Genomic DNA, 27168 nt, shown 5'->3' with positions numbered 1-27168 from the left:
ACAAACCTTACTTCCACTGTGTGGCTCACAAAAAGGAAGATCTTTTTTTCATGCATCGTGAACTATACACAGGCTTCCTCACTTGAGGCACCGTCTTTGCCATCCACATCATTATGAGCAATCTTGTCACTCCCATTTCAACTGATTCAGAAAGCTTCTTGCTTTTTAGTCTCAGGCACACCCGATGGGTTTCTTAGCTATTATTTTAGAAGCTATTTTTGAGCGACATGTTGTAGAGTAAAAGAACCACAGTAATTTTCTATTAGGACTGACTCTTGAATTTATTTATTGAAACACAAGTGTCAATTCCCTTTCTCTTGGTGATCTGGGAACTGAGCAAAAGAATGAAAGGTATCTTGAGGTGGATGAGAAAATGTGTATTGCTTGGGGGTTACAGCCAAACTAGTCCTTAAAACCACACACACTTACAGAAACAGTATCACTGGGACTCTGCAGGTAAAACCCTTGGCTGAAAAAATAGCTCAGATGGAAGTGCTGGCCAGATGCCCGCAGTAATGGAAATAAAAATGTGAGGTTCCCATTCAGACTGTGGAGTTACCTTGGTTAAGGTATTCAGCGAGAGCAAAATGCAAACAAGTTACCGATGTAGAAAATCCCCTGACCTGGGTGAGAATTAGAAGACATTGAAAGGAACTAGGCAGATGCCTGATGGAAACAGACGGCATGAAGTGGCGCTTTCAGATTAACACTGCTAATTACAAGTGGATTTTCACCGTCCTCCGACCAAAAGAAAAGGAACAGGTACTCAGTTCACATAGCACCAAGCCACCAGTCCAACAGGACACCAATGAAATCACGAGACTGGCATAACCATCACACGGCCTGAAAAATAATATGTCTTACATGATTTTTATTATGGTCTTGGTTCTTCAAGGCTTACATTTTCAAACTTTTCTCCAAAACCATGGGGGCTAGGAACTGTATTTTGAAAATGCTATAGCCAAGATTCTCACCTAATTATACACGCCAGGACTTTGAGGAAAAAAAAAAAAAAAAAAAAAAAGGCAAAGGAACACAGACACCCAGAGATTTATGGCAAAAAATGTGATCACTGGCAAACACTCATTGTCCCAAGCTTCTCTCTTTTTTCCTTCCCCACCCGCTCTGTGGAGGAGTGCATTTTTTCCCCAGAATGATGTGCTGTAATCCTGTCTTGCTGGCTTTTATTTTTCCCCTTTTAAAGGAGGCGGCCTTTAATGTTCTGTAATGGATGCTTCTCGTGCTGTATACATGCAATAAATTAAAACGGGATTATTTTTAAAGACTCCAGCTTCACCACCATGTAAGTGGCTTGCCGGGCTGCCAAGGAGCCATTGTTTACAAGGAAAGGAAGCAGCTGTGCAACCCTCGCTGCCAGCCTCCGACAAAAGCAGGGCTCCGAAATTACGGGTGTGATTTTACAGGCCGTACTGCAACACGCCGCTGCGTCCCCTCTGGCTGACCGGGGGAGACAACAAGGAAAAAAATAAAGCCAGAAAAAAAATGAGCAAATTTTGCTACGCGTGCCTGCGTGCCAAACGTCACCAAGCGTGTGCTCGCTTAACAGATCCATGCCTGCAGATGCGCTCGATGGACAGCGCTGGGATGAAACTGAAGGAAATAAAAACACGAGACGGGTTTCCACCTGCTATGAGGGGGATATATAAATATATAACCCATATATATTTGTATATATATATGTATGGGTTGCCGCCCCGTCCGTTCCTAGGGCTTGCCCGCCCCCATCTCCGTGACAACGGCGACGCGGCGCGTCCCAGCGCTGGGTTCTCGGTGCCGGGTACCGGCCCCATCCCGGTGCCCGGTGCTCGGTACCGGCCCCATCCCGGTGCCCGCTGCCCTCAGCATGTCGCAGGCGTGAGTAGCGCCGGGGGGGACCGGGCCGAGCCCGGAGACGGCTGGGGGCGGGGGGGGGGAGCGCCCGGGGAGGGCTCGGAGCCGGCGTGGGGCTGCACGGGAGCTGCGCGGCTTGGGTAGAAAACACCCAAAATTGAGACCGAGCCCTTTGGAGAGCGCCTGGCTCAGCCCCACAAAGCCTCAAGTCACCAACAGAAATATTATCCATACCCCAATATGACCCATCCCGACTTAGGTTCTCTCCTCCTCACCAAACACGCTTTTTCCTCCCTTACAGACCAAAGTTTGCACATATGTTTGTTTTTTTTTTCTCTTTTCTCTCTTTTTTTTTTTTTTTCCTCCGTAATGAACTCCTCATGCTTTCAGCACAATGCAAAGCCTCACAAGTTTATTTGCAATAGCCAGACACCGATGATGGCATCACATCAAAATGTCTGCAAGGAGCCCTGCCCGCTCCTCCAGCAATACCACCCATAGAAAACCCGACCCTTATGTTTAGGAAACCTTCCTCCCAGACCCCTCTCTGTGTCAGGTGAGACCCCGGAGGCTTTAAAACACCCCTCCACCTCCAAACTGGAGCAGCTCCACCTTCATCCTTCCCTGCCTCAGCCTCTAGCCGCTGCCTCATCTGCCCTCAAAAGCCCAGACGCCACTTCTTTTCCAGCCAGCTTACTTTTCCCAGCTCAGAAGAAGGGTGAGCTGAGAGGAATAGGGAAAAACACCCGCAAGGGTGCTGCAGAGTGTCCAGGGGCTCTGTCCCAGCACCCAGAGCCAGCCTCCAGCTGCTGCAGGTTTGGGGAAGGCTCAATTTGGTTGCTGGCTGACCTGGTGCAGACCCTGGCTTGTAATGCAATAATTGTGCCTCGCACTGGCACCATAACTTTGTTAGGGGAGGTTTATAAAATCATAAATGGGTATCTAAACTGCGTGGTTTAAAACAAGCAGCAAAAGTAGTGTTTGACCTCTTCACAGGAGAGTTCTCAGAATCGGTTGTTCTCACTGTCTGAAATACAGCCCGCTCCTACTTGGGCTCAATTAACACAGAAGGAATTAAACCGAGTGTAGCTGAAGAATTGTTGTGGTTCCACAGTTTGGTTTAACTCAGTTTAATATTAATAGAGAGTGCCCTTTACTTTTCCTGCCGCATTGCCAGCCCTACACAGTAAATCCATATAAACATGATATGCATCGCTACACCACAAGACAAAAATATATATACACTCCTGTTCCCAAACGAGGTAGTGATACTGCTAAGGGTCTCCAGCTTGACATTGAAGCTGCTTGGCTCACTTACTGCAATCACGCTGTAGCTGTGCACATTTACAGCTAAGCAAATTCAGCCCTTCGTAAACACGAGTCTGAATATGCACCAGCTCACCAAGTGCTGCATCTGGAGAGCTGGATTTAAGCAGCAGACTAGATCGTTTTGTTTCATGTATTCTGCGTCTCACTAGACCAAGTTTTTGGGGTAGTTCATGCTCTTTATCACCTCCCCAGCAACTAGATGCTGGTCATTACATAAGAATCATAGCAACCCTTTGAAAAAAAAAAAAAACAACACCCAATCACTCTGGAGAATGAAAAGTACTAAATTCTTAAATTCTTAGCTAAATATACATAGGCTTAATTTCATTATTTTTAAGTGGCTGAGGCTGATAATGCTGGTATGTCAATATGAATATTCACTATTCACAACTTTGTGCATCCCAGCACAGAGCTGAACAGTAATCAACGCTGCTAGTTAAGAAACAGGAAAGTGCTTTCGTTTTGCCCTAGGTTATATTATTTTGCAAGGAATGGCTGCCTAAGCTGCCATGTCACATGGAATCCAGCCTCCATCCTGCAAGGAGGCAGGCACATCAGTAAGCCACAGCTGAGTTTGTAACACAGATTTTTCAATACTGTACAGTCACATCCTGTGTCCTGTATAGAAAAGCTGCACAGCACATAGCTTTTTTTTTTTCCTCTCCTCGAGTTTGAGGTAAACGGCTGCTTTTCAGACATCTGGAAAAACAGCTGCTACGCACAGAGAGAAATCACACGCGCCTCGTGCAGCCAGTTGGACGTGGCAGAGTTACAAAGTGCACACGCAGGGCAGCTGCCTCGCATGCACTGCATCTCCAAGCAGTGGGATTGGCAGCATTGCAGCGCAGCATCGTGCTGCACACAGCCTACTTGATGAGGGTTTCAGCATTTTTCATCCATGTAAGTGTTGACGATCTTCAAGGCCCTGTGGTTTTCATGGAGGTGTGTTCTGCAGCTGGTGGAAGCATGTTGTTCCCTGCTGCAGTAAGCTTTGTGTCTTTTTTTGGGTTGTAGGCAGGACACTCAAAGCGCTCAGCTACATCCCTGTGGGGCCGATAAGCTCCAGCAGCCGGCCAAAAGAAAAGTTGGCGTGTCCAGACACGCTCGACATTTTCTAAGGACAGTTGGTAGCGCTCACAAGAAAGCACGCCCATTACATTTGCTGTGAGGTTGATTAAGAGGTGCTCGATGTATCCCACTTCCTCAAGTGCTCAAGCCCCAGCATTTGCATACAGATGTACATTTTGTTCCAGACATTGAGCAGGAGATTTGCGTAGATGTTATTGCATTTGTTTTCCTGCTGCGTTTCCTCCTCTTTTATGAATTTGCTTACCAATTACTTGACCTGTAGGATCTTGACCGGTAATTTCTTAATTCACCCTTACAGCCCCAGTCCAGACATGTTCAGAGCCGAGTCTTGGCACTGCTGCCATTTGTACCAGGTTTTAATCAGCTGCAAGACATTTGCCGCTGCCACCAAGGAGCTTTAAACAATCCAAAAGCTTTAAAACTTAATCTCATATCACAAGCAGAACTTACATAAAGTCAATGGTTAAATATTAATCTAAGACAAGATCTCTAGCGTTTCCCCTTCTGCTTCTGACAAAAGCGACCAAAGGAGAGCTGTATATTTTATGTTACATCCCCAAAGCTCAGTTAAAGAAAATGAAGGTTGCAAAACCAAGCGCTGAAAACGTAAGAAAATGTCAGAGCAACTTCTCCTCCCCTTCTCTCCCCCTGCGTTACGTGGCTGCACTATGATGTAGTTCCATATTTTGTGATCATGTCCTGCTTTCTTCCCGTGAGGCCCAAGCCTCACGCAATGATTGGACTGTTGTTGAATGTTTCTTTTTATCCCCTCATCCAGCACGTGGCCCCAGGCCATATTCTTCAAATTCCATCCAAACACCACAATTATTAGCTCCCTCCTGGGCATTCTTATCATGTTCTCGCCAGTACATCTCCCAGACATTCACAGATTCATCTTTACCCCTTTTTCCACCCCTGGTGAGCATCAGTGTCATCCTCCTTGTATTAACAGAGGAAAACAGAGACAGAATCAGAATGATCACAACCAAGACTCGAGGCTGCATCTCTCCCGTGCCTCCCTTAATGAGCAGGTAGGGAAAGACCTCGTGTGTTTCTCATACCTTTCCTCCTTTGGGAAAAAGCATTGTCAGCAGATCTATCCCAGCAGCACTCGTGCCAGAAAGCAGCTGAAAGACAAGGCTACAGTCTTCAAGAAACTGAGCAGGCAGCGTGAAGTTTAAATGAGCAAAAAGCCTGACAACGGTAGAGAGGCACTCAGAGCGTTTGTCCTTCGTGCATGCAACTGGAGGTGGTTTCCTATTACGAATAGGAAGACTTCCTATTATGTTTATGCTACAAAAATCTTTTATCCCCTCATCACATCATTGTTTGAGTACCAAAGACTGGAACTGGAGATGACAGAAGTGCAGAGCTGTTCGTGCTCTGTATGTTTTCTTCCCCACTCACAACTGAAGCCTGTTGAGGTTTATCCTTCAGTTTCCTCAAACACTTCAAACTGTAAAACATCGCAGCTAGAGCGAAGAGGGAAGTCATCTAGCAGCCTTGCGTTAGCCACCAGCTAAACAGTTTGGCATAATTACAAGGCTATTGTTATACGAGGAGCAAGGCAGGCAGGCCTGACCGAGTGGCGAGCCCACACTGCTCCAGACCATAAGCTAAAGGCTTTTAAAGCAGGAACTGATTCAGACAATGTTTAAGGCCATTTCTTTCTCCTCCTTACAGTCCCCGCTGATCTGTTTCTGTCCTATAATAAGTTTAGCCCAGCAATCACTACGCAATGCTCGAGCAGGCTGTTGTGAGGGAACAGGTACTCTGCTGACGTGAATAATCCAGCAGCCAGCCCCAGCCTGGTGATTTTTCAGAAGAGAAAAGCAAGGCAGCAGCTTTTTTGCAAGCCCCTCTTCCTCTCGGGGCCTCGCTTTTTCCTCCAACCTTTGTCTCCTATTCCTTTATTTTCACAAACGCTGCGGGGCAGGGTTTCCCTGCCTCCTGTTTGCCCAGGGCTTAGCACAATGGCTGACCTGTCAAGCACCCAGAGGAGACCCGAGGACCCTGCGCACGCTTCCTTGTCGCTCAGCCCACACCCCGGTTGCCTGCAGCCCTGCACGGACACCATGACTCCACATACAGCCTCTGCTGCCTTGGTTCACACCGTATATTTTGCAACACACACCACAACACTCGTAACCAGACAAGGGAGTTTCTACACTAGGTGGCTAAAGAGAGCCACGCCAGTTCAGAGCACAGTTTTCACTTCCACCTCTTCACATCAGAAAATGCTGTGCATTTCCACGATCGGAGTGTGGGAGCTTGAGGTACTTCTGCCTTCAGAGGACACACCGGAGAAGCCAGGCATCAAGACAGCCTGGGTTCATCAGACTGTGTATGAATCCAGCCTGGCGTAGCTTGGAGCACAAACTGTGCCACAGCCTGGAAGAGCAGAAAGCGTTCCCTTTGGCTGCCAAATAAAAGAGACAATTTGGAAGAAAAAAAAAAAGACAAGAAACAAAAGCAACCCCACTGATGCCAGATTCCACTCCTGGCTCAAGAGTGGTCTGAGGGACAGTTTGCAAGCTCAGCACAAATCCTTCCAAGAAGGGTGTGCTTAAGTCTCAAAGCCAGTTCAACACAAGTAGGCAGGCTAATCTCAGCTGTACTGAAAACCAACAGATTTCTCTAAGTGTAAGAAGAGATGGGTCAAACAAACATGTAAAGTTAAAAGGCCCTGGATTATTAAAAACTGAGGCAATGTGTGACCTGGCAGGATTTTAATCGTCCCCTTATAACTTCAGCAGAAAATCATGTGTCTAAATTTCACTCAAAATAAGCAGATCAGGAGCAATAAAATGAAGTTGAAGCTGGAAGTCATGCGATGGCAAAAGAGTCTTCTTACACACTTGTACTAGGCTCTGCTTCCACTTCGTGGGAGTGAAAAGAAGGGATGCTGGTGAGGAGGCAAGCCCTGACCTTCCCTCCCCACTGTAAGCTGCCAGAAATTGCTCTGGGGGCTCTGGAGTTAAGTCACTTAATGTGTTTTTTCCCCTCGTCCCATTACAGAGTTGCTTATTTTTCCCATAGCACTCCTATTTGTAGTTGCTATGACAATTAATTTGCAGCATCATTTATACACAGACTGTCTGCAGAGATCAAGAAACCGACTTCCTTCTTTCCCAGGTTTTAATAAGCTTATGCCTCGAGAAGGGAAATTACATTCAGTCCTGCAGCTTACCAGCACTAGCAGGCTAGTCGGATGCTCTAATCCATCTCTGGTGCAATATCGTCCTCAGGCACGTGCGTAGCTCACAACCCGGCCATTACAGAGTGGGAACGAACCTACCAGACAAACCAGCATCAGTAAATAAGGAGCACTTGAGGCTGTCCTACATTCCCCCTTCAGCACGTGGAAGCAATTGGAGGGAGTTTGCAGCTTAACACAGAGGGACACTGAGCAAATTGGGAAAAATCCAAATAGGATTTGGGGTTGCATGCTGTCTGATTAAGAGGCAGGGAGGGTCAGTGCCATTGCTTGCTTTTAACACAGCATCTTGAGGACGTGCGTTGCTTCCCCTGAACACATTAGTCCCTAAGCAGAGGGTGGCTGTGTTCAGGGGCAGTGAGATGCACACTCTCTGTGGTCACTTCTTCCCCAAACCTAAACAACTCCTCAAGAGCCAAGTCCTCCAGCAAGGGCTATAAACACCAACCACATCTTATCCTTCAAACTACCCAGAAGGGCTCTTATCTGGACACTAGGAAACCCACAAATAATTATTTAAATCCAGATTTGGGGAAAGGAAGCAAATAGCAATGCACATGTCCTCTAGTTTATAAATCAAGCGGATCCCAAGAGACACTCAAATCGTCCTTCTGCTGACACTGCCCAGCTATCAAGTGCCTGCAATTCCCAGCCACCCAGCTCACAACCCCAAAAGCTCTAGGGACAGAGATGTTGGGCACCCTTCCTGCAGCAGGCAGCCACCAGCCTCCCACAGCTGGAAATTCAGGGGGTCCACCGCAGTGCTTCATTTCTGAGTCTGACCTCTCTTCTGCCCTCACTTACACAGGACATCAGTGCTGCAAGAGCTCCAACCATACCATAATATCCATAATCTTAGCATTAGACCCACAGCAACGTGTTTGCAATCATCCCAGTGCCGATCTGATAAACTAATACTTTATGGAAACAATTACATCCCGTTTGCACAGCCTTACATTAACGTCCTCCAAAGGATTAGAGCGCTTCTTCTCTCTCTGTCCTAAAAAAAGTCATTCAAAATAGAAAAAGAAACTGGATATTAGCTGGCTCAGCAGGGGGAATCACTTGACATTCCTCAGTTAGAGGAGAGAGAAAGAGTTTTTCTGTAAACCAGAGGGGATGATTGTGGAGCTAGTTCATGTTTGGGTATATCCTGGTGTCTTCATGCAGTAACCTGTGCTGGAAACGCTCTAGCCCAAAGACACCACCCTTCATAAATCAGCCATATAGCTGCGGGGACAGCCCACAGACTTCCCTGGAGATTTATAATCTCCCTATTATCAAATCATCCATAGGTAGGCAAGAGCTAAGTGAGTACAATACCACGTTGTTCCCTTCTGCGCTGACAATCTCATCAGTTTATGTTCTTCCATGGGCTGGCTCCGGAGTAAGTGCACAAAAATCCCATTGATCAGCTGGCCAAACCACCAGGTCAAACCTAAGGGCCTTGTTTAGGGCCATCTTTGTCCCCTTTGCTGGTTTTATTTTGTTTATCTCCTGCACCTGGGTTAATTACTGCAATTGAGTGATTCAGCTCGTGTAATGGGATGTAAATGAGGGAGGAAAAAAGGAAGGGGAAAGACCTGGGTGGGCTGCAGAGGCAGTAGGAAAAGCAAGTCCAGCTGCATCCTGCAGAAACCCAGGTCAGCTGAAAAGTATAATATGCACTTAAAAAGTTAATGGAGCACATTGAATGGCAGAGTTTAGATTGTTAGGGGGTTTGGGTGAGTGCTGGGGTGAGTCTCAGCAGCCCTGGCAGCATCCTGCTGGGATGGGGCTGGGGCAGCGTCCTGCCACCTGGTAGTCTCTGGCTGTGGTCAGCCTGTATCCGATACCAGAAGTGACAAGGGCAGCTGACAGAGCTCCTGCCTAGGTGTTTATTATCAAGCACAAGCAAAGTTAGCAGTGACCCGGCTCTCTTTTCAGAATTAACACCCAAGCACACCCTCGGTGCTGCATGGATCAGAAAGAAATCTGCTCTGAAAGTTGTTTAGTGGAGGCGGAGCGGTTTGTTGTGCTCACCTTTCTTGGCAGGGTTGACAAGCCTGCTGTTTGGGCTCTTCTCTGAGCAAGTCACTGCCCAGCGTTCATTTCTTTATTCAGCATTGGTCTACCTTACTGTGCAAAGCCACTGACAGCCCGCCCAGCAAAGCTCAGCCTCTCAGCCTATTCACACCACCATAAAGTGCAGAAGTCCCCAAGTAAAAAGCATTATGGCTTCTGGAAATGAAGCTGGCCTTAGGTGACATCTTCCATGTCACAGAGCTCCCTGGCCACTGGACCAGACACACAGCAATTGCTTGAAGTGCAACAACTGCTTCCACAGAAAATAAGTTAATTCTTCTCCTCCCTTCACTTCTGAAATAGCACACACAGCCACAGGGTAGCACTGGCACCAATACAGTCCTCACCCTAAAATTAACTTAGAGCAACCATTTCAGAAAGGCAGGAAGGCAGCACACCCTTTAGCAACATCAAGTAGTCCTCATCCCAAACGTGGAGAGACCTAAAATAGAATTTTCCCTATTCTAAGGACTTAGGGAGAGACACCTTTTCTATGAAACCATCCTCTCACTTAGCACAGTTGAATGAAACTCACTGACTGCCCTGTCAGGGTCGTAGTGGATGGTAGGGATGAAGTCAAAAAGTTTTTAATATTTGAAATTTCACTAATAAAACAACATTTTAAGATGCCTATTTTTAAAACAAACAAAAAGAGTAATTTTGCTAGTGATTTTGAAAAGTAACTGCAGTTAAAATCTCCTTGGAAATACAATGGCTTGCATTTCCAAACTTCCTTTTTGGAGAAACCCATGCTTGTAGAGTCCTGATATTGCGTGCTGGCTCTTGCTGCTATGTCGGGCTAAGACAGTCTCCTCTTTTCAATCAGCACTTACAACAAGATATGGACAGATGCCCAGAAAGACCTCGACATCCAGCTCCAGATGGAGAGAGAACAGTTCCTCCAGCCAGAGAAGGACCGCGTGAAAGTGTTCAAGATGTTAGCTTCTTCCTACATCAAATACATGCGGATCTTCCGCAACTTGGAGGAGGCGCACGACGGACTTGTTCACCAGCAGAAACGGGCAGCGATCCGGCAAGTGCTGGATGGCGTGATTGGCCGCATCCTGGAGATGAAGAAGGAGATGGTGGCGCTGGAAAACTCCGAGTTTCATTACATCGATAACATCCTAGAAGATCTAAAGCTCCTCCCGGTAGGTCTACCTCTGTACTGAGCAATTCCACAGGAACTCTGCCTACCCTGTATTTGAAGGAGAGTCTCATTTACTCGCTGTATATGAAGTCGCACCAAGTGATTTAGCTTCTTGGATGTTCAGTCGTGTACAGTAATCAGTAATTATGGCATGGTTATTAAGGATCAGAGTGCGTTCAGTCTGTGATGAACTTTATGTACTGGAGCAAGATTTTAAGTTGATCTGCCTGATCGGTATGTTGTATTTGTGCTTATCAGTAGCAGCACAGGCTCTGGAGGTCTTGCTCTTGCACGTATCCTAACATAAAGTCATATTAGCTTAGACAGCTTCGGCGTGAACAACGAAAATGACTCTACCTGATTTTACAGTGGGATTAGACAGAAATGGACAATTGATAACTAAGGTACAGCCTGTTTCAGTCTGCCCTTTGCTTCACTCTGAAGCAGCCTGGTCCCAGGCCTCTTCCAGAAGCTACAGGTAGTGCTAAAAGTTGCATAATTTGTCCCAGTACTTCGTAGTACAATGGACTTTTAAAATGAGTACTAGAATGAGAGATCTGAAACCAGGCTCTTACTGTAAAGGAGGCAGGAGCTGGGAGCATCTTCAACATCCAGGGCTCAGGACTGCCTGAGCTAGAAGCAGCCCCGACATACAGCCTGCTAAACCAGATGAGTCTGACAATAAGGCACAGTCTGGAAGTTGTGCTTTAAAAGCAGGATGAAAAACGATCTGTTAAAAGATATCTACTTCTCTCGCAGACAGCTCCACCTATTGTCAAATTTAGGTACCGCTGGTAACAGCATTGCTGAAGAAAAAAGTCGAAACTTAAGTTACTTCGGTTTTCTGGATCTCAGCTATAACACGAGATAAATTGCCTAATATCATTAGGGAATTATTTCGAGATTTGCAGACGTATTACTGTTTGCAATTGCATGTGTATTTCATTCCGCAAATTTAGGAAGTAATTGCCAAGAATTTCAACCAACTATTTACCTTCTCTTTTAATCATAACAGAGAATTATTTTAAACTATGAGAAGGCATAGTGGGGATGCAAACACACCTCTGGGGAAACTGATCCTTCAAATCATATTTTGAAATTGCTAAGGATTGCTGTTTTCATGAGTTATCAGTAAATCCACCTGCAGGAAGAAGTTGGCAAGTCTGAAAAGTAATGCTTCACATCTAGTAAAAAACAAGCATAAATTCAAATTCCTGAGCCACACCTTAAACTGAAGAAGGCCTGAAATAGCTTCCTACTACAAAAATAGAAAAAAAGCCCCGAAGAATTTTTGGACTTTTTCAAAAAACACATTGTTTTCCGCAATAGATAGAAATACAGACCTGATTAAATTTTCTTATAATCACATATTCTTGGTTCCAAAACAAAATCATTGGCCAGAACTTGAAAAATAACTTAAAATTCTTAAAGAACATTTCCAGAAAGGCTGTCTCTAGTTCTTTCTTTCAACATATTATTACGGGCTAAAAACCAGCATGGTTATCAGCAGAGAGCAGAACAGAGATGCTAACTCTCATTTCATACCTCATGGCTGATGTTGCAGAGTGCTTCCTCTACTTTTTGCTGCATTACTGAGGCCAGCTGGGGTGAAGTTTCATCTTTCTCTAGTTCTGTGTCTCATGTTTTTTTATGGTTGCCTTCCAACACTCAGTGACTCCATTTATTAGGGTAATTGTAAAGGTATTTGGATACACAAATCCCATGTGGAGCTGGGAGTGGCTAGAAAGCTGTCAATTTGACTTGAGGATAAACATTGCAAGCCTAACCTTTCAGTGTTGGGCCCCAAAAAGAGATTATTAAGAAGAGCAGTCTCTACTCCCCACCTCTGCCAGCCCCAGTGTTATGGCTTTGATCTCATCTTTCCAGTCAGTAAAAGTCACAATCCAGAATTACTGGTGATTAAAGCCCAGGTTAGATACCAGAGATACTCATCAACCCTGCACTGACTGCCTTGCACTGCTACCTGGCAGTGTAACAGCTGTCCCATCCTATGCGGGGGCGTCCAGACAAACCACTTGATTTCTCGTACCTAAAGCCAGATGGATTTTTAATCCCTTCCTAGAGCAATTTGCACTCTTAACGTACAATATATAATCATTTCCATCAACAGTTGAAATGCTAGAAAATGCAAACAGGGACCTTAACAAGACAAATATTTAGAAACTTCAGCAGACCAGACCTCTGCATTGATAAAATCAATAGAGATAAGCACAATCCTACTTGGAGGCTTTCTTGTGCTACCATAATAGGGATGCCCCGTTCTGCACAGTGTGCAGAGGTGGTTATTAGTAATGAAATGGGTAAGTTGGCAGTTTGCAGGAGCTGTTTTCATTGTCCATAACCTTCCTGGCAAACTCTTGCTCTAGAAATTGGAAAACCATCGAGTTTGCAAGCCGCACATTTACCCTGTGCCCAGGAGCTTTCACTGTCCTTCGCAATCAGCACAGTTCTCCTGCTTTTGCTCACTGTATCTGTCCACAGCAGATTGAGGCTGCAGAGGATCAAGTCAGAGGTCTGCCCTGAGCAGGTCAAAGCCCACCAGTTCCCCCAGAAGACAGTGCAGAAATCAGTGGTAGTGCAACATCAAGTCTTGTACCTGTCAATCTCTCTGGGCAAAAGGACCTGGGGACATTATTGTGGAACTTGATTTTGCAACTCCTGATGAGTAGTAGCGTGGCAGGATAACTGCCTGTTTCCCCTCATCCCTTCTTCTGTCCTTCAGGGTGAATCATTTGCTTCAGATGTCTGGATGTTCCTGAAATACTGCATAGGGAAAACGGCACCAGTATGAACCAGACCTATTAAATATAGGTCTTGCCCTCCATCCCCAAAGAACTATACTTGGCAGTAACTATTTCTGAAGAATTGTCTCCAGCCTTCAATACAAAGATCAGGTGATGCTGCTCTGCAGCATCTTAGTGTCTAGGGTGTTTTTTGTCTACCTGCCTGTCTGTCATTTCTTTCATTTCTCAACAGTAAAATTCTACAGGAGCCAATTTGGCAGAAAAGTGAATCAGTTACATCTTTTTAATGATGGAAATGAATAGACAGCCACTTCTAATTGAGCCTGATGTTGAGAAGTGACTGAGATATCACAGTCACAGACAGTGCAGAAATACCTGTACACAAACAGAATTCTGTGCTTTGGTTCTTTGTAATGGTTCCAAAAAATGCAAGAGAACCGATCTATTTTTCATGTTGATTAAAAAAGAAGTGGGATGATCACACAGCCAGAGGTATTCAATTTAGTGGAAATCATGTTTAAATTACTGGCAACCATGCCAAATGTTTCAACAGTTTCATAATATAATTGAGCCATTATAAAAAGAAAGATTTCTGGGCTGCCATGGTTCAGAAACTGGGTTGATTTATTTGTTGTTGTTGAATTAGGTCTTAAGTAATTGCAAAGTAACAGCTCGGCAGCTGTTACAGAGGTCAAATTCCCTAACACTCCAAAAAAATTCAATAATCTCAGTCCAATTTAATTGCTTTGTAAAGGTGTTCAATTAATAAGTAATGTGATTTTAATGCAGTTCTAAAAAAGCATCTCATGACTATTTCTTCCCGTAGGAAGACATAGAAATACCTATCCCAAGGTATTTCATTAAAGAAAACCTGGAAGTCTTGCAGCAGAGAGAGAAAATGCTTGATGAGATTTTATGTGAAGCTGGATTGCAAACACAGGTAAGCTTCCCATGTATTTGCACAATAACATGCTTAACTTTTTTAGTTTATAGCCACACATGTCTGAGCACATAAGCCACTGAAGTGAAAAGTATTTTTATCGTAGTTCGGAAGTAAAAGTCTGCTTACAGATAAGACATACATAAAAAGTAACCTTAAATTTTCATGTGTAGTAATACCCAGTCACATCTTGGGTCTAAGATTCAAGAAACGAGTCGACTCTGCTTTATGTGTGTGAGTGTCAGCGAAAGGGCAGTACGCTGGCCAAGTTTAGTAGGTGCTTTATTTACCTAGCTAACTCTCATCACATAATTCGTCCTACTGAAATCAAGTTGGGCTTAAGTTTTACTGAACCAGGATTCCTGGCTGGAACAGGCAAAACGCAGAGTTCAGGTCAGCGCAACTGTTAGTATTCAGTTGTTTATAACCTCTGAACAATGACTGCAGTCTCTTCTGTACAGCTATCGAGCTGCAGCTGCTAGGAGGAGTAGAAAATTGAGTTTTGGCAGAGCAAAAGTCATTACGGAGAAGTACATGAGTGCTCCAGTGAAGACTGTTCTGGATTTGATATACTTTTGACCTCTTGGAAATGGCGCACTGCCTGCAAGCAGTCCTCTAACCTCCTGAAATAAACAACTGTGCTTACAAGTCTGGCGACTGAGATTCATGGACTTTGTAGCTGTAAGAGACAGTCCTGATCAGGCCACTTAGTCAAACTGCTGCACTGCCCCAACCACTGAATTCTCCACAGTAATTGTGCCGTTGGGGGAAATCTGCCTCCCTGCTGCGTTACGTGGTAGTATTGATCCCACAAAGCAACCGAGGGAAGGTTCCCAGGGACAGAAGGAGACAGTCTGCAGAGGCAGAGAGCAGTCTCCCTGCTAGATTACTTTAATGGGCAGCTGCGGTCCCCCCGGCCTCCGCAGTAAATTTCTGGGTATATTCTCTGCACTTTCTAATAGTCTAGTGTTGGTCTGTGGAAATCCTCTGTTTCAGCACATTACATCCTGGAGCCTTTTTGTTTCCCACAGTTGAGCTCTCATCCCTTTTCAGCATGGCATCCATTACAGATGAGACTATCTTGTGTGCAGCCAGCTCACCTGGGAGCACCAGGCCCCGGCAGGACCCTTGCCAGGATGCCACAAGAGACACACAGGAATCAATAAACAGGAATAAAACTATCTCCTATGAACACAGTTTCAGTCCTGTGCCCAGTGCTATGCTTCCAGTTCAGTCACCGCTGTGATTTCTAGAGGGTTGTCAGCACTTACGCACGCATCATAGCAAGACACATACACTCAGGAAATCCTGCCTGCTGTGTAGCAGACAAATGTGCTCTTGAGTGTCCATGGCAGCCCCATGACAAACAGTTAAGTGTACATCCAAAACTGTGGAGTTCATCAGAGGAGTCTGCTCTGCAGATTTTCTTCTCCTGTGTATTTCCATTGCAGAAAGCCCTACTGAAAATGTGTATAGTGAGCTCCACACAGTATATATTGAAGCATTAGGTGTGAACTGTCTCCAACAGGGGGATTCATGTTAGGAAAGGACAACCATTCAGCCTTTCCGTGGGGAACATGAGGCATTAACAAGAGTCCCCAGGAGTGAGAAGGGGGAGTCCTTCTCTCCAGCTGCCCTTTTCTGACTTGTTTTTTCCTGACCCTCTTCTACCCGGGCTGGGTTGACCATGCCTGTGCCGGTTCAAAACCTGTCCTTTCATTCAACAAAAGAGCTGGAGACCCAGCAGCACACCCAGAAACCCATCTCTTCAGAAACTAGGGGAAAAATAAAGGAAGACATTCCATAGCCTAAGGAATTTTCTTTAATAGGAGAAAGCCCCATGGTTCTTTATGCTTTTTTTTTTTCAAATGGATGAAGTTTAGCAATCTGCATAAACTATATAGAGCCAACCATGTTTCCCACTATAGCATCAGGAGTTTTTTGCTTCTCAGGGGTGCTCCCCAGGGCTGCAGCCTGTCTCCTCTCCATCTTCCATTGACTCTTTTGGCTCTGCCCAGCCTAACCATCTACCTACCTGGAGTGCTATAGAAACTTCATCAACATGTCAGGTTCACCTTCACCTTAAGGTCCTCAGAAAAACGTGTGTCTCAAGACAGCAAACTTCAAAGATAGTGCAAAGTGGCATAAGAGAGGAGTCTCTGTTGTTTGTGACAGGGATGTTTTGTCTTAGAAAGTTTCCACAAAAGGTTAATTGATTGTCTCATTTGCTAACTTAGCTAGGCAATTAACAAAACACTCTGCTTTGTCATTTCATTTTTATCTGTGCCATTGAAGATACCTGTCAAGGCCATGACATTTGAAGAAGCCGTTAAAATGATCCAGGTCGCAGAGCGGGCTCGCCAGGGTCGTCGTCGAGCAGTATTCATGAAGCAAATGTACCTTGAAGAAAAGAGAAAAAGACAAACAAAACTTCAGGTACAGACTGGTCCAAACCCAGATGATGCTGCCACTCGCATTCAAAAGGTGAGATCTTTGATGTAACAACAGTTCTGGTAGAGGCAAGTGTTCTTTTCAGAACAGCAGTAGGGAGAAACAGAGCTCGTAGGGTGGGAAGCATTCTGAATGGATTGCTCTGAGGGTGTTTAGCAAGGTGAAATATATCATTTAAACCGCTTTAAAAATGAGACAGAACCCTAGATGTGAGATCAATGCAAACAGTCCTGCACTGACAATACAGGATGACTTTATAACCTACATGTTGTTTTTCCATTCTGATTTTTATGACCTCAATTGCTCTTTCTGGCACCACCTTGAAATCCAGTGCCTTTTCCTGGGGTCTCTGGGGAAAGAGTTCATCCCATATCTTGAGAAAATGAGAATGGCTTATCACAACTAAATTCCAGAAAAAGTCCTTTCACATGAATAATTCAGATAATTCAGCCAAACGAGAACAGGAATTCAGTCTAAATCTTCAGTCTAAACATTTTTTGAATCCTAGTGCTGTTGTATTAGAAGATAGATATGCCAGTATGAGGAGATAACAAACTTCAGAAATTCTTATAGAAAAATATAGCAGCTGGCAACCTGTTAAAGAGTAATAGTTTCAATTGTATATTGTGCCTTTCCTTCCTCTATTTGTTTTTTCCTGTGTCTGCCACAGTAAAGGAAGCTGTAACAAGGCCCATTTATCTCATTAGAGTTTTGTTTACAATTCAGGTTTGGCGTGGATATATCCAGCGCAAGAAAACAGAGAAAATGAGAGAAGAGGAAATGATATTTCTGGGGATGGTAAGTGATGCTGTCTAGAGAATATAAAATACCATAGTCTGTTTGTTCTTCAGACTTTTGTAATTTACCAGAAGACAATAAATTAATTTCTAAGATTCTTCCCATTTTAAAGGGGATCTCTAAGGAATACAGAACTAAGCAGAAATGATAAATGGCACGTAAGTAACCCAATTTGTCTTGAGCTGCATGCTCTTATGCTATATATACATAGTCTAATATATATGGCAGATGTGGACAGTTTAGAGTTTGCCCTAGGTTCTAGGGAATTTGATGCAGGCGTGACAGAGCAAGGGAATTTCATTAATCAGTTTTTAATTCAGAATGCCAGGACAGCTGACCTGCCTTATTCCTGAAGAATTAAAGCAGCAGTGTCTTCTCCTCACACCCTTTTGCAAGCCAATGTATATATATATATATCTCAAGAGAAGGGGAAAGGGATATTAGAACTGCTATATCACTGTGTCAGTAAGTCCGCTTAGAAATAAAGAACCTAAAAATTCCTCACATCATGCTGCAAAGGTATGGGGAAGTGAATAGTTGTCTGTGGTCAGTTAGACTGTATGGGGTGAAAGGAAAATGAAAGCACTCCTACTGATAAGACAGACAGAGGAAGGAATCTCCCACAATCTGAGAAGGTACATCTCCTCCCACCAACATCTTGTGCACCAACACCAGCACCTAGCAAGTAAGTGAGAAGGAGAATAGACACCTTAGAGTTGGTATTTTCTTCGTCCCCCACCAATTCTTTGGGTGCCTCCATTAGACACTAGTAGGCGTCAAGCCTTGCAGCTCTCTTCAACTCCAACTACAGTAGGGTGTCCCTCACACCAAGTTCTTGTAATGCTGCTGCTTAGCACCTGCCTTACAGAAACATTCATCCCTGCTCTATATTTGGTAAGTTTATTTATTGCCTCTGTTCTGTAGCTCTTAAATGATAATTTGAAAACTAATAATTTAATTTTGAATTAAAACATGCTTTCTGCTTCTCCCAGACAGTTCTGATGATTTTCTTAGCCAGCGATAGAATTACACTTAGCTAGGTTTTGGTTTTAAGAAAACCAATTGTACCTTTAGCAGACATCTGACAAACATGTATCATCAGCTAAGAATGACCTTAAAATCTTATCTTTAGGAAGTAACATGTACATTTATCTAAGTTTTAACCAAGTTAAATACAGATAAAATGTTGTGAATTGTTACCTTTAATATCTGCTAGTCATTAACAGTAAACACGGCCAGCACAGGTAACCAGAGTTTTGTGCGCTGATTCTGCCTCTGTTTAAGAAAAAGACAAAGATTTTAAGTTGTGCAGACCTAAAATGGTGAATATTTGGAATGTACTGAAAACAAATTATGAAATATACCTTTTGCAAAACAAGAGATCATTTCCTATCAAGTCCCATGACAATACTGTCTTAAAACTAGATCATTAGGGAGGAAGTCTAAGTCTGGTATCAGTTATTGAAGGGTTCACAGCCAAGCACTCTTTCCATGGTGGCCAGCTGTAGGAGTAACTGATAACTGGGGTGTAAATAGCCATCTACTGTATTTTATGGGGAGGAAGATCTATTTGATCATAGGGAAGAAGGGAATTCAAACCAAACACATGGAGTGAATTCATTTCCTGACCTCCATTTAGGAGCAAGAGAATTGATGTTTTCTATTCTGCACTCAGACTCATTACTCTTTATCAAGTATATAATCAAAGGATGTGGGAAAAAAATGGATACCTCTAAATAATAATAAAAAAAATCTGTTCATCTTTCCAATGTTTTTATATTCCCCCTTCATGTTTCGCTTGTACTTTTCATGCCACGCTCCCTTCCGTGGTCTCCCCAGGAAGTGAGTGGCAAGCAGGCATTGGTTCATGCTGACAGATAGGCAGTGAGCTCCAAAGGTCAAGTCTCTTTGATGTATGATCATGTCAGCCCCCTAAAAAATGACCACAGATCTTCATGTGTAAATATGTTGAATTTGCTTTTCTAATGCTGCACGACTTAGATAAATTAGAAGACCTAGCCATCCATTACTCCAAGTCCATCCCAAAGGAGACCTGACTTTTACTGCAATAAATATAATTTCTCTTATAATTACAGCTATTTAAAAAATGTAGATGTTGCTTTCATATAAAGAGTGCCTTACAAAAAGAGCTAGTCTGTTAGAAGTTCTGAATAATGGTTGTTGGAAAAACTCAGTCACGTTGGTCTAAAAATATGGAAATTTGTGCAACAAAGATAGTTCAGTCTTTTGCTTAATCCAATTTTATTTTCTTTACTGTCTACTTACTTCTGTAAAATTTATGTATGTTTTCTGGAATTCGATTCTCTTTCTTTTGCTTGATGACAGAGTAGAAGTCTATGTTCCGGAGATTTTTCTTGGCTCAAAAGTAAAGCCTCATTATTATTATTATTTATTAAAGCTTAATTGCAGAAACAGCATGATTCCCTCAGCACATGTTTTTCTAAATCTCCGATAAATCACAATTTGCAATACCAGTTTAATTTGTAAAGAGAAGCAACCCTCGCTAAGAGCACATATATCTTGATAACTGTATCCTGACCTGTTTCCTGATCTTCCTCACCTCGCTGCCACAATGCTGTTTACTGCCAGCCCCAGCATTAGCACCACAACCAATGTTCCAGGCCAAGGTCTGTGTTTAAGCCACACTGACCACACTGATGTTGCAAGGAAACATTAAATTGTCTGGAAAACATGCATGTGCTGTCCAAACAAACCTGTATTTTCCTTGCTCGGGCTATTTTGCAGTTACAGGCCAATTATAATGGACCATTTTTCCATTTTTTAAACTGGCATATACTTGCACTTGTCTGTTTTTAGCTCATAAATTCTGTCATTAAGCACCACAGTTACAGGATGTGTGATTGTTCCATTCTACAGCAGTGCAAGCTAGCTGTCAGCCTGGTGTAAATGGATTTGCAGAGTGGTTTTTGGCAACTGCTTTGTCTCAAAGTGGTGCAAAACAGCCCAATAATGAATCTGCACGCAGCTTTCTCACTTACTGGCTCTCCTCACAGGATAGACCCTGCAGGACATTATACTTACAATCTCAAAACACTTGCTACTGGAAAGAGGAAAAAGTGGTTTTAGCATAAAATGTTATGATAAGTTTGCAATGACTGATTTATGGAAGGGGAGGAGGAGCCTAGGAACAACAAATACAAAAAGACAAGACAAAATCTGTCTCAATTTAGGGACCCAGCCTACTGTTGCAGCTTTGCAGCTGGAGTATTCCAAAGGCCCTGGATGTTCCCTTGCTCATGTTGTCACATAACGAGCACAAGTAATCAATCCCATTGAAGCCAAGTGCTTCGCATGCTTTGACAATTTATAGGACCGAACCCTGGATGCTTTGGACATGCACACGCATAAATGCCTTCTTGTCTCACAGATAAATCTATTGACTTACACGGTTACACAGCTCTCACACTGTTCTGTTCCGTAATTTCAGCCCTTGCCAAACAGTTAGTGGTACAATATGTGCTTATCTACAATTTTCTCATATAGTATTTCCACTAGTCTTCCTCTTTCTGTATCCTTTTCACATGAAAGGATCTATGTGGTCTTAAATAAATAACTGTATTCTCCTTCTTACCTCTTTTAAACATACCCTAATTTAGGCATGTTGTCTTGGGTAATGCTTTTATTTATATCTGAGAAAAGAGTCTGCCAAACATTTCTTATTCTTTAAATTCCTGATAAATATAATTCATTTCATCTAGTCAGAAAAAAATTAGCATTTCCCAGAATAGCCTTCTGTATAAACATTCAAGGTTATGGCTAAATAAATATTATATGGGATTTAACAAACTGCAAACTCCATAAATACATAAAATTTAAAATATTTCTTCAGTAGTTGGAAACAGACAAACACAGTAGTGTTACACATCCAGACTGTTTCAATCCAGTTTAAAATTTTTTTGTTTGTTTGTTTTTTAACCTAGATGATGCTTAAACATCAGGAAGAAGTTTTTTTTCACCAGGCATGCATACACATCCAAACAGTGATAAATAATCTGCTAGGCTTTCAACATAATTTTCAAACCTGCTTATTTTTGAAGTAGCAAGATGCTGGCAAGCAAGAATCTCACTAAATATTTTGGCTCTCATTGACTAGAGTCACACTAGCAATGAAATCACTGCCTTCCAGAGTCCAAAGCATACTTGCCATTTTTAGTATGTTTGACAGCATGCCCAGGTATAATATCTAAATAAACATAACCATAATTACATAAACTTATATGGTCATGAATATAAATGTTTCTCCCGCTCCAAATTTTCTTTTATCTTATGAAAAAGTGTTGCATGTCAATATTTATTTATATATTATACAAATCTACGAAACAGCCTTTTTCAATATTTTTCTAACAAGACCTTTTACTACAAATGCTTTGTTTGAATGCATATGACAATTACTTTAATTGGCAAAGCCATTGAAGTGAATCATATAGTAGGGAAGCTTTAATGAACGCAATATATTTTCTTTAGTTGTTCCTTTTTTTGTGCCTAATTTAGGAATTCAGCCATATAATTGATGTGGCTATCACCATTTGTGTACCATGGAATCTATATGAACACAATATTCATCAGATGAGACTTTTTCAAAACACATTCTTCCTGCATCCAGACAAAATACATTGAGGGAACAAGAAAGCAAGAGCATATCTAACTCATATATTAAACTTTTAAAGAGAATTCAGACCACAGTTTAAATGTCAGTATAATAAGTTAGTAACAAACAGGACCCTGGTTGTTTAGGGAGTAAGTTCCTTTATTCTGCTAGTAAGGAGCTACTTGTCTGTGTAGTCGAAATGTAGAAATCTCGCTTTCAGTTCTGGTGAAAACAAATGACCCTTAAGAATACTTACTTTGCTTAGGAAATATAGTCCTCCAGAGAAGCAAACTCTGCTACTTCTGAAACTGAGCAACAAAATGCTACTCAATTACTACATCTATTGGAAGATTACAATTTTGGACGATACGGTCTGTAGCAGAACATACACTGGAAAAGTCTCTTAAAACCACACTGTATATCTTTCAGCTGTGCTGTTTCAGACCTAAGAAAGGAAACTATCCTAAATTAAGTACCCAGTAATAAAAGCTCCAGTAAATCTACCTTTCAGGCATAATATGTATGGTAGCCTTAAAACATGAAATAGAATGAATTTATTTATTTCTCTAAAATGAAGACTATCTTTCCTTGTAAGTGTAGTCATAATGGAACAATTGAAGAGCAGTTAGTTCCACAGTATGGGGCCTCCTATATGTAGAAGTCTAGCCTTAAGCATGTTCAGCCAGCCTGCACACCTCTAAGTGTTTTATAATGAACAATAAAGCAGTCTGTGTTGAAAAAAGCTGTTGAGCTGACTAAGCAGAAAGACAGACATTTCAAGCTAGGAAAGAATGATCTATGCCACTGAATTCCTACGTGTGAAAGAGAACACGTACAGAGGCTTTCATCACATTGGCTTACCTGGAATGCGTAGGGAACTTCTCCTTCCTTCTACTGGTGGGTCTCCCACTTTGGTAAAACCTCAACTCTCTTTGGGGAGGATAGGGGGAGCAGAAAAGAGCAGAAGATCAAACAGCTCTCTCATCAGCATGCTTGTGACTGATGAGTTGGAACAAAATTCTCTTTTAGACAAATGTCCATTTTGCCTTATTAATTTAAACAAGGATTTTAAAGACAAAGCCCATCAAACATTAGATAAGCATTTTAAGTTAATGGACCATGTAGTCCTATTTTCCCACAAACTCAGGAATCTTCCTATTATGCCCTATTTTTACAGCAACATCAATTATTAATATGTATACTTTTGCTGACAGAGGACCACACTAAAAATGTGAGTTTCGTTATCCAGTTCTGGGTCATTAACTGTGAAAAGCTTGTAAATATAATGGTTTATTCACATGGGAAGCCTTCATTAAGATGCATTATTCTACAACTGATGTGGCAGCATTGCATTATCAAGTTCACTGTCTCCATCTAATATTTGTAATTTGTTTCTAAATGAGTTGCTGTTTGTAGGGCAAGTTAACAAATTTGAATTTCACATGGCCAAAGAAATTTCTTTAAGATGGGAAAATGCTTCTTCCCCCAAGGAAAAGCTATTTATTTATGTCCTACTGTAGAATGCCTCCCTTTGATTCAGAAGCAGAAACATTAGAGGCGCTGAGAGAAGTGATGTTAGAAATAAATTGGCTTTTGTCTTCCTTAACGTGCACATTAAGTATAGATAGCTGTAAAGCTGCAGTCATCATATCGTCTCAGTATAACTCTTAGAGCTCCAGAACAAGTATGGGGGGCACATGGAAATCCAATCTGCAATACTGCAAAGGACAGGTCAAAGACTAGCTGAGGCCGTTTGAAACCATCCTCTTGCACTGTCCATCTGTCTTGGAACTGTTTCTGCCCTTTCTATACCTATTTTCTCTTGCATTATTAGATGGGCAATTGTTTTTCAGACAGATTTTTTTCTGAAGTCTGCTCCTTGATGAGAGAACACAAACGCCACTGGAGCCACCTTGCTCTGAAGACCCAAGAGTGCTTGAAGGATGAATTTAAGTTCCAACATTTTGCAGTTGCCTCCTCACAACTGAGGCAGGATTAAGGATCGCTTGAACTCCAAAACCAGTGAGGTTTAGGGTGACATACACTTTTGTGATTAGGACGAGAACACTGGGTCAAAAGAAAGTGAGCTTAACATAGTTTATTTCTTCAATTGCAAAGCAAGAAAATGGAACCAGTGTTCTCTAATTCAGACTGCACGTGCTATCCAAATCTTTTTTTTTTTAAGGTGTTGTAAAAGTCTAAAACATTTCATACCATCCATTGTACAGGCTCCCTGAGGACTCAGTTTTCTTTCCTCAGTTTGAGTCTTTTATTTGACAAAAGAAGAAAAGATTTGCTCTGAAAATGCATTGCAAATGTACAACAGATGGTAGAGAACTGACAGATAAAACAATGGTACAATTACATCATTTTTAAAGTAATATCATCTGGACATCTTGGTATATCTCTCCAGCAGCTTGTGCTGCTGAAGTGTCTGTTTTAGGTGATGTTGTTAAATTCACTTCCACACTCAAATTTTATCTATTTCATCTTCTTGTTCCCCACCTATACTCTAACACTGATTCTTTATCTTGATCTTTCACACCCTTAAGTGCACTTGGATCAGTCCTTACAGGCCAAGGAAGCAGTTTTTAAGTTTTTAAGTCTCTGTTTTACATGTTAGCCTACGTACACCTAAGTTCTTTTGGTGTTTCCTCATGTGCCAGAACCTTATTCCTCCTGTTACTAAACAAAACTCATGCTTTTCCTTGTTGCCATTTTTCTGTGCTGTTCTTCAGCTGGTTTTCATGCCCAGCAAGCTGGAATTTGCTTGGAAAGATCCTGAGAGACACCACGTTCGATTCATTTGTTGTTGACATGACTGCATTGATGTCAAAGTAACTGAATGAAAAGCCAGGCCAGTTGTATGCTCACCAGTAAAGCTTCCCTTAAAATCCAATAGCTGTGGCTTGATTTCCTCACAGCTGCTCGATGCTTTCCTCCTCCTCCCCCAGAACAGAAGCCAGCTTTTGGTTCCTGACATGTGTAGGCCTCCTGGTCTTCACTCATAAACAGGGTGCGTTGCGTATGTTCCCCATTAGGCTGCCACGAATCCTCCAGGACTCATTTATCACGACCAGCTTTGCTCTTCACTTCGTGCTCCCCCTCACCCATCTGAATCGCAGTGTACTCCTTCCAAAGCTTTGCACTACAGGAGGAGCCCCTGTTTGGCAACTGTCTGTCCACCACTAGGCCAACTTCAAAGGCTGTCATTTGTTATTAACGTACTCACCGTCACTCCTCACAACAGCTTGCCTGCCGGAGCTGACTCCCACTCGGATCAAGTGTCTTTTTGTACCTGCCATGTCATACTATCTCGTTGGCTCCTTTCCAGCCCCTCGCCTCCTTCCTGTGAATCTGGCTTATCTGGCTGTCTAGCTCCGAGCCAGCTCTGCTTTCCCAGCAATGGAAGCAATCAAGCAACAGCACGTTTCATGTCAGCAACAGCCTTTTCCTCCTTGTAAATAAACTCTTTTCCACATGAGCAGTGGCTGTACCCTAATTTAGAAAATACTAATAACAAGGAAGGAATAGATCTGGAGGAAAAGACAGTCCAATAAGAGCGTGGTCTTAACCAGCCTTCCTCTTCTCTTTCATCCCTTTTTCCCCTTTTTTTAGTGAGTTATTGAAGGTGGGTAACTAGACTCATGGGTAGGAGTTTTCCTGTGGTTCCTGTTTGTTTTGTTTTATGAAAGTAAAACAGTACAAGGAAAAGAGAATGAGGAAAACATGAAGGGCAAATATAACAGAGCTTCTTTTTATAAGCTGTTGTAGAAGGATATATCTGTACTTCAGCCTTAGGGCTTTGACTGCAGCTCATACACAAATATCAGCAGACATACTGGTAACCATATGGAGACCAGACAGGTAGCTGCACAAATATTTACTCAAAGCCTTGGGTGGGTTTTGCAGACCAGAGCACGTTTCGTAGCTCTGTTGCTATCAGCATCTGAGACAGCTAGCTTAGAGCTTTGTGACTCGGGATTCAAGCGTAGGTATGATCTGTTCACTGAGAGATAAGGATCTGCTCCTTATGGTCTTGCTTATGTTGGCATGTTCTTGAGAGTTCAAACTGTTCTTACCTCACCTGCCCTAGGTACTGATGAGAAATGCTGGTAGTAAATTTGCAGTGACAAGAAGCTGATCATCACAGGCTCCTCAGGCACCCACTGGAGAGCAGTTCAGAAGAGGAGCCGAGTGAAGATGAGGGTCAGCGATGGTGAAGAGAAGCTCCCCTCTCTGTGCTGCTGCACGGGCCTTCCTGCCTCCTTGTTGTTCCACGCTCACCCACCGCTCCCCTTGCAATGGCTCTGGCCCTCAGCTGCCTCCTTGGTTGACTGATTCACCTCATTATCCTGGGAGAGAATTAACCTGAGGGGATGGGAGAGGGAGAAAAGATAAAGGAGATTATTTTCTACTTCTTAGAAAGCTGGACTGGTTCACTGCAGGGTCAGGTGAGTGCCAGAGCCTGTGCAGGAGAAGACAGGGACCACCCATCCAGCAGACAGAGTGGAGGTGGAAACTGGCCATTTCCAGTGCCAATAAGCTGTTCATCTAACGAGCCAGCTCATGAAATTTCATCCTTAAGCGTTCAGATAAATCCGGTAGAGGAACCTGTCTTTCTCCATCGACTGCAAGTTAGCCATACTAAAGCTCGTGCCTGTTGTACCCAGTTGCCTTGGCCTGAACATTGATTCCATTTTTTCTGCCTGTGTCTCAAAGGAGATGGGACAGGAGAATCTTCTGTCCACCCAGCAAGACACCTCTGATATTCACCACAACTTCCTTTGCTCATTCAAATAATCAATCCCTTATTTCCCAGGTTTCTTTCCCTTATCCCTATTCTTCTTGCATATCTTCCCAGGAAATGCTGGAAAACATATT

General features: G+C 42.9%; 2 protein-coding genes across 6 annotated transcripts in view; one reads left to right on the top strand and one right to left on the bottom strand.

The window, feature by feature from the left end:
- ACKR3 (atypical chemokine receptor 3) overlaps positions 1–27168 on the bottom strand; it is a 139531-nt gene that overhangs the window by 47242 nt on the left and 65121 nt on the right. Inside the window, exons 3-10 of one of the 5 annotated variants that reach the window (XR_011810755.1) lie at positions 23146–26655; positions 18855–18929; positions 16705–16805; positions 13318–13484; positions 8810–10614; positions 8443–8486; positions 7460–7563; positions 2910–6660 (exon numbers count right to left, since the gene is read on the bottom strand). The gene's annotated coding sequence lies outside the window, so the exon portion shown is untranslated. Of the gene's footprint in view, positions 1–2909; positions 6689–7459; positions 7564–8442; positions 8487–8809; positions 10615–13317; positions 13485–16704; positions 16806–18854; positions 18930–23145; positions 26656–27168 lie in introns of those variants that run through there. The other 4 variants (XR_011810754.1, XR_011810753.1, XR_011810756.1 and 1 more) reach the window with 4 other exon arrangements.
- Positions 1719–27168, top strand: part of IQCA1 (IQ motif containing with AAA domain 1) — a 104542-nt gene continuing 79092 nt past the window's right edge. The window contains exons 1-5 of the mRNA XM_027461157.3: positions 1719–1875; positions 10377–10701; positions 14292–14405; positions 16701–16889; positions 17583–17654. Of these exons, the coding sequence (XP_027316958.3) occupies positions 1865–1875; positions 10377–10701; positions 14292–14405; positions 16701–16889; positions 17583–17654 (711 nt within the window). The 5' untranslated portion in view covers positions 1719–1864. The remainder of the gene's footprint in view (positions 1876–10376; positions 10702–14291; positions 14406–16700; positions 16890–17582; positions 17655–27168) is intronic.

This window comes from Anas platyrhynchos, chromosome 7 (assembly GCF_047663525.1).
Source record: "Anas platyrhynchos isolate ZD024472 breed Pekin duck chromosome 7, IASCAAS_PekinDuck_T2T, whole genome shotgun sequence".
Lineage (NCBI taxonomy): Eukaryota > Metazoa > Chordata > Aves > Anseriformes > Anatidae > Anas > Anas platyrhynchos.
Note: the sequence above shows the minus strand (reverse complement) of the source record. Positions and strands in the feature narration are given on the sequence as shown.